A 17,089-nucleotide genomic window follows, 5' to 3' on the forward strand; every position below is an offset into this window, starting at 1 on the left:
AACAGCAACATCAAGGCCCAGCAGCAACACCAGCCGCCTGCAACAGTAAAAAGGAACAACTGAAACAGCAGCAGATTAAATCAGGTAGGAAATTTTCGTTCGAGTGGTAAATGTTTTGCACCTGCCGTTAGCAGCAGCCGGTTTTTGTCAGTTTTTCTGTACGCCAGTTCGCCAGTTGCCTCAGCTGTTGCAGCCTTGCAGCCGTTGTCACTCAGATGATTAGTGTTCAGTTTGGAACTGCGCCTGCGCACCGTTCTTTTGGATCGCTTTTCGGTCAGATATATTTTCGAAGGCATAAAACTGTCGCTTGTGCTGAAAATATATCGCGTGCGTGGTTGCGTGCTTCTTGGTTGCATGCCACATAACCGGAACCTGTCCTCGGCTTAAGCACTCATCTCGTCTGCCCAATATGTAGAATCAACAATCCTCGGGGCCAGCCTGATGAGCCCTCATCATCTGCCCGGCCAGAAAGGCCACGAAATGGTCAATGGAGAGATAAGAGACACCTGCTCCCGCATTCAGGCATTGATTGTTGCGTTTATTTTAGGATACTCATAAAGCTAAAGAATTTTTAATTAAGTGAATTACTGGAATTCCATTTGAATATTGAAATACAGTTAAAATATTGAGTTTCTGATTTGTAATATTTTTTAATAAGGATTTATTTAATTTAAAACTGGGGTTTGAAAAATTGTAGACAAAGAAATATTCAAAAATTATATATTATATTTTAAAGTATTATAGATAAAAGCTTATTATTAACCTTACTTATAAATGTATAGACTGTTTAAAGCTCCTTTATCATATTTACATTAATTATTATCCTAGATGCAAACATATTGTTCTTCATCTTGTTAATCCAAAAATGTTGTATGAGTTGGAGTATAATGTTTCTAGATTTTTGTAAAAAGGTTGCTATACCACATAGAGCTATTTGTTTTTAGTGCAAGTGCAATGGGAAGAACAATGCGAGTACCCATCAAATCGCATAGAGTACCTGCTTTTAGCACCTGCATGAGACCTCATAATAGCATTCGATGGGTAGCAACCGTTGAAGTCCCCATCGAATATGAGTGCAAATGAAATTTGAACTCCATTCGAGTCGTGCCATGCTCACATTTAATACCAATTCAGGGAGTGAACTGGAGAGCACCGACTGGCTTTCCAGGCCATTACCTTAATATGCTGACCATAACGTGAGCCATTCGCTGCCATTTCCAGCCACATTTCCCTGCATAAAAGCCAACAATATAACGGGCGACAATGAAACAAATGCACCAAGGGGGGTGGGTTGGCAGAAGGGTTGATGAGGGGGATTCCCATGCAAATGGCGGCAGCCACCACTCCCAGGTGCAATACCCCAACCCACTGCACTTGCCGTGTGCAACAAGCTAGAACCGAATGACAACAAACAAAGGCATCAAATTAAAAACTAAACTGCGTCCACTCAAAATATGCAAACAGCTCAGCCGGATGGCTGGGGATATGCCATGGATGTGCATGTGGTCAGCGCTTGATTATGCAGCCACATCCATTGATGATGGCCACCACAAAGGGGCTGGCCAACAGCTTGTCCTCCGCTTTCTGACTCGCCGCTCGCTTCTGGCAGTACATTAAAAAGTAAAAACGAAAACGACATCGACATCGAAATAATACAAGAAAAAAGTGACTGATTCGATAACCGAAGACAGGCATACACTAGCACAAGTATTATGACCTAGAGGTCTTTTTTAATCTAAATAAATGTAAATATAATATAAAAAATTATTAATAAATATTTGTATTTCTTTGGGGAGTATATTTATTACTCGTATCATTTTCATAAAAGTACATAAATAAATTGAAAAGAAAGAAAGAAAATATTCAAGAGGTATTGTGTTTGTTAAAAAAAGTATCTATAAGAGGGTTTAATGAGCTTATGCTCTGCAGAACTTGTAGAAATGTACTTAACCGATATACTTATTTGATTCCACACCATAAGACCATTTCAGAAATAGCTTATACTAAACTTATTTAAGCTTCTGTTCTAATTTATTAGACTCCCTGCAAGGGTATGAAAATATTGCAAATTGCAACAGAGCTTTGGCAAGTGCCAACAATGGCAGACTGTTGCAGTCGCTACCCTTTTCTACCAATTTTCCCACTCCATTCCTGTTCAGCCAAGCGCGCATTCCATTCAGCTGAACCCAGACCATGCCTCACCCCTATTAAATTTATGGAAAGAACAAAAAAAATAGGAAAAGTGCATAGCTTACAACGCTTTTTCGGTGCGTAAGGCGGCATTTTTGGCATTTTTTTTTGGCCATTTTCCCGCATGCGTAAGCCCCCTGTTGAACACCCCTTTGGATTCATATTGCAACAATGCAGCTAGTTGGCTTACGACCCATTCAATGGCCTTGCTGCTCCTTTTTGCCTGTGATTTTTGCAGCCGCATTCCAACTTTGCACTTTAAAACCTTTTCCGGCTTTTATGTCTGCAAAATATCAGCGAAGCGAAGTGGTGGGTGTGGGGCGATTTAAATTGAGATAGAACTGTGGCCTAAAGGCAAAAATCCTACAAAAAGACTATATTAAAGAGTTGGTGTATATTGCTTTTATCCTTTGCAGTCTAACAAACAACAGTCCAATCAAGGATTTTGTATTAAAGCTGCAGGGAATTTATCAAATCATATTAAAAATACTGGCAATAGTATCCAAAAATATTCATTGTAATCTCTTCTATTGTTAGGATTGTAACTCATACCGTAATCCACATTTGGAAGAGATTTGAATACATATAGGGGTAGTTACTCCATATATCCTTTTTATAGGAAACCAGAAACAATCACGTTTTTCCAGCTGCCTGCAAAGTAAGACAAAGGAGAGTTTTCCTGTTAAATTTTTCTTATTCATTGATACGTTTCCTCCAGCTCCTTGCAACACCGATTCTCCGTTTTTCAGGGTGTTCCCCCTTCTTCTTGCACTTTCGAGGCACGTCAACATGTTTTCGCACTTTTACGTCTGCCTATGGGGCCTAAACATCTGCCGTTTTGGTTGCAGTCTGTTTTCGTAGTAGTCTTACCGCAAGCGCGCCATGTGTCAGGAGCAGGATGAGTGCAAAAAAAACAGGACCAGATAGCTAGACCGCCATTTTGGTTTTGTTTTCTTCTCCTTTTCTGGATTGCAAACAGTTGCTGCTCCTCATAGATATGATCTTTGTTAAAAGTACTCATTCTAAAGGACATTTTTTTTTAGGTCTAATGTCTAGTCGTTTCTCTTATTTGGGAGCTCTCTCTTTACTGCTCTCTTTAGTTGCTTGTTGCATCCCACAACTACTTCGTGCAGGTGCCTGCTCTCTTTACAACTCTCCCCTACCATTTCTCCATTCAACTTCGCACTCTCTCTGCTCTCTCTCTTCTTGGCCGAAGGCAGCCGAGTGAGGCCGAGCGTTCGGCATCGTAGCGAATAAAAGGAAGCACCGAGGACGCGCCGCTTCAGTCTATCGAAGACCGCCGCGCCGAAAACATCCTTCGCTTTCAAGGAACCACAAGTAAAAGTGGTCAAGTAACAGTTTCCCAGTGCGTGGTGCGAACTTTCCGCGGACCAAAACCGAACGTGAAAAGCAAAGCCAAACAAAACAAAGAGGATTAAGCCCGAGGCGAGCTGCAGGAATAACTGTAACATTGTTTGCCAGCGCCTTTTATAAGGTGTTTGACTGTCACACGCCGCCGGAAAGTCGAGAAAATCGTTTGTGTGTCGGCATGCGTGCCAGTTGGCATTTGCATAAATAGCCCATCTAACTCGAGTCCTTTTTTTGCGCGGTGTGAATGAAAGATTGCCAAACATTCCGAGACCTCAAAGAGAAAGTTTCGCGTCAGCATTTAAATTGCCCTGCAACAATGGCAGGTTCAAGCGTTTTGCGGCCAATCCTGTTGGCCGTGGTGGTACTCCAGATTTCCGTGGTTTCAATTAGTGGAGCGGCCAGTGGTGGGGTCATCCTAAGCGATGTGAACAACATGTTGCGCGACGCCAGGACCAGCACTTCCGAGAAGCCCATGCAGTCAAAGTCGGAAACGGAGGCACCGGAGTCCAGTGTGGAATTGCTCCGCTTCGTGGAGGACGACGAGGATGGCGAGGATGTTAGCTCAATGGAATCCCAATCGAACGGCAGGACCATGGAGTCCATTAAAATGGGCGACCAGGTGCGCCTGCTAACAAAACAGCTCAGCGCCCTGATGCTGCGGCGCCGCGAGGATTACGAGATGCTGGAGCACAATCTGCGCAAATCCCTGCGGCTCACCACCAATGCGGCCAGCGTGGATGCCGACATGCGCAGCGAACTGAACCAACTTAGGTAAGTTAAAATGGAGGCCATGGGCTGAACACCCACCTACTCTAAATGGAATCTGAATTTTTAATTTGTGTGGAGGCCCGTACAATTGGTCAATGTCTCGCCGCCAATTTGTGGGTCTCGCAACTTGGCCCAAACTTTCCCCAGTCACGTAGAACTTGTCACACAACTTTGGCCAACGAATTGATGGCCCTCTAAAGCGGGCAACAGTTTTTAGCATGGTGAAAAATGTCACATTAATTGCTCAGCAGTTTGGGTTTTATTTATTCTGTTTTTACTCAAAAAGTAGGTTACCCATTTTGCTTGCTATAATATATTTAAAACATTTCTATTAAACGTATTAATATGTAAGTTAACTTAAGAAATATTCTAACGAATTTATTCCTTCAACGAGAAAAACTGATTTTTCAAGTAAGGAATAAATAAATCACATTCATTAATTTCAGCTTCTTTCTCTACGATTGCTGTAATATCATTCCTTCTACCATTTCCCATGACAAGGTTACAATTATTTACGACTATTTTGATAGCGAAAAAACGAACTCATTGTTCAGTTTTTCCCTCCATTTTCCTACTCCTCCAACTTCTCAATGAGGAAAAGAATTCCAATGCGGGACATGATTGTCCAACTGATTCAGACAAATATTATATGTGGGGGGAATCCAGGCAGAAGCAGGATAAGACATCTAATCAGAGCAAAGACACGAGCCACAAGCCCAGCCCAAGTTTGCGTAGTATTCGTGATTTGTTTTGTTGTCATGGGCTGACTAATAATGATTGTCTCATCGAGCAGAACGCACACATATATCAGTTTCGCCAAACCCAACAACTCTGTGGCAGCGTAAAAAATACGTAAAAATGGCACACTCTTAATTTACTGAACAAATAGCTAAGGTTAGACCATTGTTGTTGCTGTCGTGGACATCGTAAAGTTTGTCAGTGACACCGTAAATAATTCAGCACACGCTCATGTTTATATACCATACATATACATATGAGTGTACTTTGCAGAAAGGACATGTGTGTAGAAGGAAGTCCCAAGGCAAACGCCAGTCAAACGTCATGTCAGTTGTGGCTTATGTGATCCACTATCGCCGCCCACCCAAAAACAGACCACTATACAACCTTCCACCGACTGACACAGCCCCTCTTCCGCCCACCTGGATCAGCTTTTCCCTCAGCTAGATAACATCATTATCTGATTGAGACCATGAGACCACTACTAGCATTTCGTGTGGCCCGTGTTGGGCAGGTCCATTCTGTTGATTTGAGTATATTTGATAACATTCCCTGATAAAACGTTACTCCGCTGCATCCAATTTGTTAATTAAAATCGGAAAAATCGGATTCGGATGCGGATGCGGATGCGCATACCATCAGACGTCATCAAATCAGGCCCGATAAAGTTCGGCATTTGCAGAGTTCATGTTGCGTTTTCAATTTGCTCGCATGTCATTGACAGCATTTTCAATTTTCACTTGAATGACAGCCAGTTTTTTTGTTGGAAAAGACTGTGTAGCAGCCAAGCGAAAAATTGGCAGGCGAAGGGGGAAATTCAGTTGGTTTGGCATTACAACAGTTGCCAACGAGCAGGGCTAGAATTTGTTTTTTGGACAGTAATGCAAGTTTTTCAGGAACTGTGCTAAAAAAAAACCTTTTTTATTTTAGTTAACATAGCAAATATTTGGCGATACTTGTTTGTTTTTGCGCAACATGTTGGGTTGGCTTAATGCTTTTAATACCCCAACTTTTACCCGACCTCACCCCGTTTTAATTAAATATTTAAGTAATTATACTGGAAAAGGGGAAGCCAAACAAATCCATAACTTTTCATAGTCTGTCTGGCCTGAACCACAAAAAACTTTTGCAAGCCATAAAATTAACAAAAACCGCCCACGCACAATGCAACAATTTGAAATATTACGTATACGCAGGCATAAATAAAAACCTATGCGAATGTGATGTATGAGTGTGTGTGTGCCAGCCCAAGAAAGAGAGAATACAACTTTTGTTTTGCTTATTTTATTTTTGTCTTGCTGCTGGTTGGGTTTTTCTTTATGAAAATTTCATGTAGCTGTGCTCTTTTGACAGTGAAAAATAAAACAACAGCGGCAGCTGCTGCTGCTGCCTCTGCTGCCTCTGCTGCCTCCGAAAACAAAACTTTTTACCTACGCTCCGAATTTGTTCAGCTTCTTGTGCTCCGACTGCTGGTGGCTCCGCTTCCGTTTCCGCTTCCTTCCAACTGACTACTTTAATTGTCTGAAATGCCACAAAAATGCGTTCGGTTTCGTTCTACTTATTTTTTGGTAGCTGGCAACTGCCACAAGTGCTACAACATTTTCATTTTCAACATTTAAACTACGTTTTTGCCAGCACTTGTTGTTTGCGGTCCAGGCCTCACTTGGATTTTTATTTTGTGTGTTTTCCGTGAAGTTGCCATCGTTTTTTGTTAATTTCTGTTTGTCTGACTTCTATGATTTCTGTTTGCTGACAATGTTCGTGGCTGCTAAAATTATACCGGAGCGCTTAATTTAAATGGTCCATGGAAATTTAGCGGCATGTTGGCGGTGCAGGAGCGTGATTGAGTGCAGGTCGAAATCCCATTAGTGGACCGCACGCCAGCCGCATTGGCAATTAAGTTATCCGACAGCCTGAAAATGTCAATTTAAATTAGATTTCCTGATCAGAGTGTAGCTATTAAAGCGTTACGAATGGTTTGTCTATCCCCCGGCTAATTAAGGATTTTAATAAATTTCTAATTCTCAGGGAGGAGGTAAACCAGTTGCGTTCCTCGCAAAGCGGCAACAAGGAGCGTTTGACCGTCGAGTGGCTGCAGCAGACGATCTCCGAGATCCGCAAACAGCTGGTGGATCTGCAAAGGACCGCCGGCAACGTGGCTAAGGATGTGCAGCAGCGCAGCTCCACCTTCGAGGACCTGGCCACCATTCGCAGTGACTACCAGCAGCTCAAGCTCGAGCTGGCCGCCCAGCGCGAACGCCAGCAGCAGACGGAGGTCTATGTCCAGGAGCTTCGCGAGGAAATGCTCCAGCAGGAGCAGGACTTCCAGCACTCCCTCGTCAAGCTGCAGAAAAGGACTCGCAAGGACGGCGGCTCGGCCAGCGTTGAGGAGGAGAGCGGCAGCCAGGAAGCCAACCAGGAGGTGAGTACCCACTTTATGCTAATCATCAGATAAGCACGCAAGGGTTAGGTAAAAGGATCCTGCACTGAGTGAAATTATATACAAAATTTGAATAAAATGTAGTATTTGTAATGTATTTTAAACGAAAACCTTAAGTCAACTTCTTTTTAGTACTTTTTTCATAAGATTTGGAAATGCAAGATTCAAGCAATTAACACATCAAAATAAATTAAATCTAAATAATCTAATAATAATAGGTAAACCAATTTAATTAGTGTCATAGTTAAAGATACCGTTATTTTGAAATTAAGCAAAGTTTTCGACTTTGATAGAACATTTGACAGTGGTAAGGATGATTAAATCAATGTAGATAAGCCTATAAATGGTAACGTTTTTTTCAGTGTGTCGTTTTTATGACCCCCAAAAGAAATCCTCCGCTTTGTTTTGTTTTCGCTGTAAGTGCGTCCCATAAACCGACCGCCAACCTGGCGGGGCATTATCTGGCCGTTTTATGCCTTACTTTATACTGCGCGTAAATGGGTCCTCGCCCAGGTGAGGAGCGGTAAACGTTGAGGGCGGTAAGCGGCACGATGTGCTAACGAGTGGGCCCGACGCCGCAATTCGCCTTTTGCCTCGGCGTTTTAATGGCCTGCCACACATACGTTGGCCAAATTACTCATACGCACCGCAGGACGTTGTCGTATTTAATATTTAATGCCAAAGCCGCCTCGCCCGTGGCAGCCACTTAGGCCCACGTTCGAAAGCCTTAATGTCCGGGCTCCCAGTCGAATCATAAAGAGATTGCTGCAAATGATGAAGCCATGATCAGTGGTATCCTTTCGTCAGAATCCTGGCACACTTAGCCGGGCTCTCATGTCTGGCTTACAGTGAATGATGGGAAGGGATGGCATACGTCAGTGCGATGTTCTAGAAATCCGAGGCTGAAGGATTCGGACTCCGGTGCTCCAGCCCTTATGAGCTCGCACATCGTGAGCCATGGGGTGGAAGGACTCGACACCCTTCCACCTTCTTAATTATAATTAATGTCAATAAAGGGCTTGCAGCAGAAGCAGCAGGAGCAGCGTGAGCAGCAACAACGGCATCAGCAGCAGCAACAATGGGGAAAACTTGGAGCGATAACAAAGGCAGCTGCCAACAGGTAAAGCCACAGCGATGGGAAGGCAGTCAGGTAACAAGCTTCCAGGTTGCTTCATTAAAAGGATTATGCGCCAGTCCGCTCCAATATGAGAATGCGGTAACGAACGTCGTTCGACCATCAACGAAATATGTCAGTGGGGCCCTTTTTCCCCATTAAACTGGTTTGGCTGCCACCTGTTTTGATCTGGTTGCTCGTTGCTGGTTGCTGGTTGCTAGTTGCCGTTCCTGTGGCTGCTCCTTAAGCGTTATTCACTCAGTGCGCTCCACTTTGAAGTTTGGCTTAACCGAAATTTGCTTGCTTAGAGGAATACATTTTGTATTTTTGCCAGCGTAATTCGCTTGGCTTGCAGGAAATTTTGTATGTTCTCTGTTCGCCCACAAAGCGGAGAAAATTCAACGAGCTAAAGCAATTACTTGCCAGTCTCAAAGGGCGAAATATAAATTTTAAGAAAAATATAAACAGGGTTGAAGGGCAGCATTGCGACTACGTGATATCCATTGGTGGGTTTAACTTTTTGGGGATTTTATTTCAACACAAGCAACTATCTTAGCTTTTTGCTATTCATCTTTTTTAATACTGCTAAATATTGCTTGTATAAATATTTATAAAGATTTTTCCTGTTTAATGTTCCTGTCAACACAAGCTATTTTAATTAGTTTTAATGACCATTTAGTGCCGGGAAATTGTCTCTATTCCACTGAGATCGATTGACCATGGTTAACCTCTAATTCATACAGGTTCGATATACCCTTGAGACTTCTTAAGTTCAAGGAGGGGATTAAGTGTTCAGCCAGGCAGCTTAAGCGACTTTCGCCGGACCTCGAAGCACACGCATCACATACTGTATGTATGTCCATACGTATATCCTTGTATACCCAAGTGCCTCTGTGTGTTTATATATCATTAATGGGCAGGCCGTTGCCAAATATAAAGCGAAATTGCTGAAAATTGCAAAACAAAAGGCAGGAAATCACCTTTTAATCGCCCTGAGTCAACGGAGGGAGGGGAGGGGAGGGGGGTTACTGGCCAGCTGCTTTGGGAACTGGCTTAGGTTAACTTGATGGACAGACGGAGAGCCGCTGTTGTTGTTTCTGCCTTTTGTCTCTTGTGATGCCAAGTTTTTGGCAGTCAACAGCAGGAGTTGAAGTTGTGTAGTATGCGATGGAGATGGAGCTCCGGCAGATGCTCGCAAGTGCTCCGATAATCAGTTCCCCCGCCATATCCCTCACTCCCCTGAACGACAAACTCGCGATGCTTCAGCACAATTTGATCCTTTTCATTATTATTTTTTTTTCTCCTCGCCGGTTTCTTTCCCACCAAAAAACACACTGAATAGGGGGCGCTCTTTGACCAGCAAAACCAGTTCTTGAACTTTCTCATCACAAAAACCAAAAGCAATTTTTGAAAATTGTTATTATAGAAGCGCAGGAAAGCAGAAATTAGGTTAAATTAGAACAAAGAGCAAAGAGCAGATAACAAAGGCCAAGGAGCATGGATGGAGGGCAGCTGGAAAAGGTGAAACCAGCTCAAGGAGAACAAGCAACAAAATAAATAGAAATACAAACAATAAAATTGCACAGGTGGCCGCCACAAAAAAAAAACAGAATACCCAAAAAAGTCAAGAATTTTCATTCTGTGTGTGTGGCTGGTTAAATTTAATCAACTTTCCTTTATTTGATTAGCCAAGAAAAATGTACAAAGCCAAAGCAGTAAAGTTATGCAAAACCCCGAAAAACCTTTTGGGAATTAGACGGAAACCAGAGACCGAGAATTCCGGGAAATGGCTGGCGGAAATATTAAACGCAAATAAATAAAAGAAAGCTAGGCAAATAAGAAGAACCACATTTAATATACATTTTGAAGGTTACCATAGAGAAGTTGCGATTTAAGATACTCTTTTATATCGTATGTATTACCAAAAAACTTGTACACATGTTTGCTTATAAATACTTGACAACATATACATATAATTTAATAAGCCTTAATAAATTAAGCAGAATAAGCTTGATTTAATGGCAAGAAATCAAACTCCGGAATATATATTTATTGCTTGGCGCAGAGGTGATAACACTGCAACCCGTAAACATCTGCCGGTGACAGGGGAAAAGCCAAATATAATTTGCCAACTCTAATTGCAAACTGTCTGCAGATTGATGCCTCCGATATAAAGCCATTCATACATACATATGTGTTTACGCATTCGGTTACAAATGGCTTTGAAGAAAGCTGTCACTTGCAACAGTTGGGCCAGATATTCGGCCTGAAAGAGGGAAAAGCACAATGTTTATCATTGGTTATTGATGCTACAATAACTTGGGAGGGGCATAGGATATTGTACATATGAGAAAGAGAGAGAGACTGGCTGTTAAATTAGCAAGGCAAACAAATGCCAGGCACACAAACGGCAGGCAGGAGCAAAAGAAATTGAGCCCCAAGGCAGCCTGACACGGAGAATCCGGTTTCGGTTCCTTGTATATCTGTTTTCATACGCCGACCTCCCAACTTCCCCCTTTTATATAGTGCCTGACATTTTTACCTTATTTATGTTGATATTTGTTTTGCCTTTGTTTCATGTTACAAACCATCTCTCTACTCTCGCTTCTGTTGCCAGCAATTTGTTTGATTGTTCAAGTGGAGCTGGTTGTTATTGTTACCATTTGTATCGGTGAAATTCACTTATGTTTTTTGATATTTATTTAAGTAGGCGAGTTATTTTTATTGAAACATTTGTCAGGTACTCAGATTTCATGAAAATTAAATACTCTTTTATGTGGCATATTTGTGGGCTATATTTTAGTTTCAAATTATGCACACGTCTGCCAGTTTTCGGCCAGGGATCAGGTTGACGTTGACTTTGAGGCTGTGCCATTTCCGCTGAGGTCGTCCTGACAACGAGCGGTTCTGGCCCCCAAATGCGCATTAACTTAATGGCATTTTGCGGCGCCCTACGACCCCCTACCCCTTAACCCACCGAATCCCCTCCCCTTTTTCTATCTGCCAGTGAGCGTAACTTTTTCAAGCATCGCACAAAAGTCCTATTAAATTTTTACGACAATTCGCCGTGGAGCAGCAGGAACAAGAGCAGATTTTTGCACTTTTTCTCCGCTCCATATACCATGCACCTTCCACATCCACAAAACCCATTCCCTTTGCAATTGCTGTCACGCTAATAGCAAATCCTTGTTAGCTTTCACTTAAGTACAGCATGTAAAATTTTCACTTTTAATCCTTGAACCAACCCGGGTAGCCCAGGAAATTAATTAGTTCCCTGCTCCGGCACCACTGCGCCGTTGTTATCCTTTGTTTATGACTTCACACGAAAAACACTTGAAATATTTATGCTTCAATTTCGATTTCAATTAACGCGGCCATTGGCCAGTGCACACAGAAAAAAATTCATTTGTCTCCGAGCGGGAAATTTGAGCCGCATAAATCACATTTAATTATACCGTTGATGGGCGAAATTTATATGCCAGCGCTGGCACCTTTCTGCCTTAGATATATATTTATACATATATATGTATGTATATACACCGAACACGTTTGCTCGAATATATATTGAGGATTTCTCCGTTTTGATGGCCACTTCCCCGTCTCGGCCAGAGTTCATATAAAACGCGAACGTGTCGTATTAGCCGCGTTCGTGACCTTTCACATAAAACAACGCCAAGGCGGGAATCCACCCACTACGCGAACCACCCACCACCAAACCACCCACTGAACCACTGCCGAAACGTGCGTAAAGGCAAAGCAAACAAAAAAAAAAACGGTGGAAAAGCGGAAAAGCAGTGGCTGCGGCACCAATGAAAACATTTTTACAGCGGACCAAAGTGTTCGATGCCGATGGAGCACAAACGCAACTTGGGCATAAATATTCATGAATATTTTCCATATTTTTGTTGCTCTTTTGTTAGCTTCTTTAACAAAAATAATTGAATTCGATGGGGGATTTGGCAAAAAATTTGGAAAAATATCATTTTCTAGTGACTCTTTGGAAGGAAGTCAAACAGTGAATTAACTTAGAGATTTTAAAAAATATTGAAGTCTTTCGAATCCTTGATTAAAAAATGATAAATTAAATTGTTTATTGTTAAATATAAATAAATAAATGGATGTATTTCTAATTCCTACAAATTTCTTTTAAGGTTGACTTATTTGTGTCAGAGGAAAAAGAAAGTCAAAGAGAACATTCAAAAGAGGTTTTGAAAGAAAAAACGTATTTGTTTTATACGTATTTTGTTGTCCCCTTTTTTGCAGGACATACATCATAATTCCTTTTCCCATTCACTCATTGCATTCATTAGCAGGACACTTTCTGCCGTCTTTTGTCCCTGGCAGCATCCTTTATTAGTCAATTACCCGGAACATTTCTATGACTGATGGCCACGAACGTAAATGAAAGGAAACCCTGGGGCGGCAGATACGTATATAGAATAGATCCTCTGGCGTTGGGGCATATTCATTCATGGCGCCGGCTGAATGTGACCCAAATGGCATTACCTTGGTTTACAGCTGCTCGCTGCTGTCACTCAGCAAAATTATTTCTATGCATATTGTATGTATGTGGAAATTTATGCAGCTTTACCACCGTGAGTTAGGTGGGGGCGGGGGGCTGAAAGAGAAGAGGTGGATCTGGGCGCTTGGAGGATGCAAATCCACCCACGCCAGCGGCACCAGCAGCTCCAGGGATTTACACGCTTTTGGGCAAAGCTGCAGCCTGAGCTGCCGGCGAAGCTGCAGCTGACATTATTGTGGCACACTCTGTCTGCTTGGTTATGAAATGCATTTATAATAAATGGATTTAGCATTCAATTCCCAGCACATAATCCCAGCCCATCCAGCGACAAAAGAATCTCAGCCAGCTTACGAGCTTTTGCCACGCATCATCCTTATCATGCGTTTTCGTGGCACAGAAAAAATTAAAGTTAAGTGAAGAGGTCCGAAACCAAATAGTTTACTATTTTTTATATCAATCCTAAAAGCTTAGAAAATATGAATAAGATAATCAAAGTACAAGAAGTGATATTAAATTAATAAGTTACATATTTTAGGACCTACATAAATAAGAATCATATCGACTGGTTATAATAATTGCTTATAAATAATCAATCATTTTTTTCTTTTAGCCAATTGGACTAGAACACACCGCCGATCATAAGCGCCGGCACTGTCGTTTCCAGAGCGATCAGATCCACCAGTTGCAAATGGCCCAGCGGAACCTGCGCCGCCAGGTGAACGGATTGAGGTTCCATCACATCGATGAGCGGGTGCGCAGCATCGAGGTGGAGCAGCACCGCATTGCCAACGCCAACTTCAACCTGAGCAGCCAGATCGCCTCGCTGGACAAGTTGCACACCTCAATGCTGGAGCTCCTCGAAGATGTGCAGGGACTTCAGACCAAGATGGACAAGAGCATCCCAGAGCTGCGGCACGAGATCTCCAAGCTGGAGTTCGCCAATGCCCAGATCACCTCCGAGCAAAGTCTGATCCGGGAGGAGGGCACCAATGCGGCTCGATCCTTGCAAGCCATGGCTGTGAGCGTGAGTGTCCTGCAGGAGGAGCGCGAAGGAATGCGAAAGCTGTCCGCCAACGTGGATCAACTGAGGACAAACGTGGATCGCCTGCAGTCACTGGTCAACGATGAGTTGAAAAATAAGGTGAGACTTTACACTTGGTATTAAGAACCTTAAAATGGCTGTAATTTTGTGTTGATACTTGAAAAAAATTAAAAAATTGTCTTAAATTTAATTTATTTGGTTTTTGCTTTAAACGCATTCAATAGTTCCTCGAAATAAATTTTTATAAACTGAACTTTATTAAAGACTAATTTATTACATATAACTAAATGACATGTTAATTTATTGTTTTGATATCTGGCATGTGTGAAAACAACGAATCCAACGAATGAATTATAAATAACTACCAATTTAATTACCTATAAATATTATCTAAAAATGCACAAAAAATTGTGAAATATTCATTATATCATTTGAACACTAACTTTTGGCAAGCATTCTCCCTCCTGAAAACATAAATTTAATACATGAACTCACATGATTCATTTTTCATTGCACCGCCTTAAGTTATTTAACACTACCCCTTGGCTAAATCAGATCTCCATATGCTTCCTCCATCTCCCGCAGCTCTCCCACCTGAACAAGCCCCACAAGCGACCGCATCACCAGAACCTGCAACAGCAATCGCCGCAGGAGGACACCGCCAGCGACTCCGTCCTGGCCGAGACATTGGTCAGCGAACTGGAGAACGTGGAGACGCAGTACGAGGCAATTATCAACAGGCTGCCGCACGACTGCAGCGAGGTGCACACCCAGACGGATGGACTGCATTTGATTGCGCCCGCTGGCCAACGGCATCCGCTGATGACGCACTGCACCGCCGACGGCTGGACGACAGTGCAGCGCCGCTTCGATGGCAGTGCCGACTTCAACCGCTCGTGGGCGGACTACTCGCAGGGATTCGGCACTCCGGGCGGTGAATTCTGGATTGGCAACGAGCAGCTGCATCATCTGACACTGGACAACTGCAGTCGGCTGCAGGTGCAAATGCAGGACATCTATGACAACGTTTGGGTGGCCGAATACAAGCGATTCTACATCTCCTCGCGGGACGATGGCTATCGGCTGCACATTTCGGAGTATTCCGGCAATGCCTCCGATGCACTGAACTATCAACAGGGAATGCAATTCTCGGCCATCGATGACGATCGGGACATCTCACAGACGCACTGTGCTGCTAACTATGAGGGTGGCTGGTGGTTCTCTCATTGCCAGCACGCCAATCTCAATGGGCGCTACAATCTGGGCCTGACTTGGTTCGATGCCGCTCGCAATGAATGGATAGCGGTCAAGTCAAGCCGGATGCTGGTCAAGCGCCTGCCCGCCGTCGAGTGTCAGGCGAGTGGCGTTTCCGTTTCTGTTTCCGTTTCCGGTTCGGCTGCTGCTGATGTTGCGCCGTTGAGCAGTGCAACAGCAACAACAACAGCAACAGCAACAACAACGCCAGCAGCAGCAGCGCCGGCGGCGAAAGCCAACAACAGTGTGGTCCAGTTCGTGGCCGCCGGGCAGGCGTAAGTGAGCTGTTCCCGCTTTAACCAACGGGGAAATACCGCTACAGTGAACCACCATAGCCATGCCTACTATAGTTGGGAGTCCACTGTTTGTCTGTGGGAAGTGGATCTAAAAGATCTTGGATCTTAGATCGTAGATCTTATATAAGTGTAAAAAGAAAAGTCAACAACCGCCCCAATCCCCACAACCATTGTAAATACTCAGCAGATCAGACCTAAGTTATATAGCGTTAATCTTTCGAATGGAGCTTACTCTGGCCTTAGAGTACACTAGGCGTATGCGTAATTTAGTTGGCAAACACCAGGCCCGTTCTACCCGTATAAATATTCAATTCTTTGGTCTTTCAAGAAGATCTCATAGAGGCTTAAGTTTCGCGGTAGCTCAGACTAAAGCGAGAGCAACAGAGACAGACAGAGAGAGAGAGCATATCACATAAGAAAATGCAGAGTTAATGTCTAGACATAATCGCCCCCCTCCTCCTTAAAAACTAAAACTAAATTAGTTGTAACGTGTAAGACGCCTAATATCGCTTAGGCTCATCTCAGACAAATAATAAATATACAGACAGACGCGTGGGGAGAAGAGAACTTTCTAGCCTAAGGTCACCATATCAGTCATACTAGTTATAGCGTTGGTAAATGTACTTGTAATTGTTGTACCATACGATAGTGTCTACGCATTCGTTTAACTGCTTACTAAATGTCTGCTTCAGTCCAAAACGAAAACCCAATCCCCGATAGAAAACGCCCCCCAAAACCGATGGAGTCGCATGCCAAAGAGATCAAGTCAGAAATAGATACAGATAATATGCAAGTTTTTACAAAACAAGAAACTGAAAACTATTTTCTGCAGTTTTGCATATACCAAAAATAAACAAACAAACAAATGAAGTGAGCGAAGGGCAAAAACCATAAGAGCTAAATAAATGCATTTAGCAAGTAAGTTACGAACTATATTATGTATACATTAATTTTATGTCCTGTAAGTTAAGCAACTAAAAAAAAAGGAAAAGGAAAACCAGAAAGCTTGGCCCTTAGACCGGCGTATTTTACAATAAATGGATTGATGTGAAATGAAAAACACCAAGGGATAAGGCAATCTTTTTTAATGGCATTTAAAGCGAATGGGGGATGGTCAAGCATTATCTGCATTTAATTAATTAAGGCTGCCAAGCAAAGCTTAATAGAGACGATTTTAAATGGCACCATTTCCATTACTCCCATGGCAGCCCAGAAAAGTATGCATGGGTTTATCCCACTCCCATGCACACGGGCATAGAGGTGCATATATAGATGGCCGGAGGAAAATGGAGATATATTTCAATTGAAAGATGTTCGCACCAGGAGTGAAGATGGAATAGTTTTCCTTCTATTT

At 42.8% G+C, this 17,089-nt stretch overlaps 1 protein-coding gene across 1 annotated transcript; it reads left to right on the forward strand.

The window, feature by feature from the left end:
* Positions 1-3,487: 3,487 nt before the first annotated feature.
* On the forward strand, positions 3,488-16,795 carry LOC108049496 (protein scabrous). The gene is made up of 4 exons (XM_017130695.1): positions 3,488-4,332; positions 7,096-7,489; positions 13,754-14,284; positions 14,771-16,795. Exons 1-4 carry the CDS (start codon positions 3,806-3,808, stop codon positions 15,716-15,718), a joined length of 2,400 nt encoding a protein of 799 aa, XP_016986184.1. The 5' UTR covers positions 3,488-3,805; the 3' UTR covers positions 15,719-16,795.
* The last annotated feature ends 294 nt before the right edge of the window (positions 16,796-17,089 follow it).

Source organism: Drosophila rhopaloa, unplaced genomic scaffold (assembly GCF_018152115.1).
Source record: "Drosophila rhopaloa isolate 14029-0021.01 unplaced genomic scaffold, ASM1815211v1 contig_115, whole genome shotgun sequence".
NCBI classification, from domain to species: domain Eukaryota; kingdom Metazoa; phylum Arthropoda; class Insecta; order Diptera; family Drosophilidae; genus Drosophila; species Drosophila rhopaloa.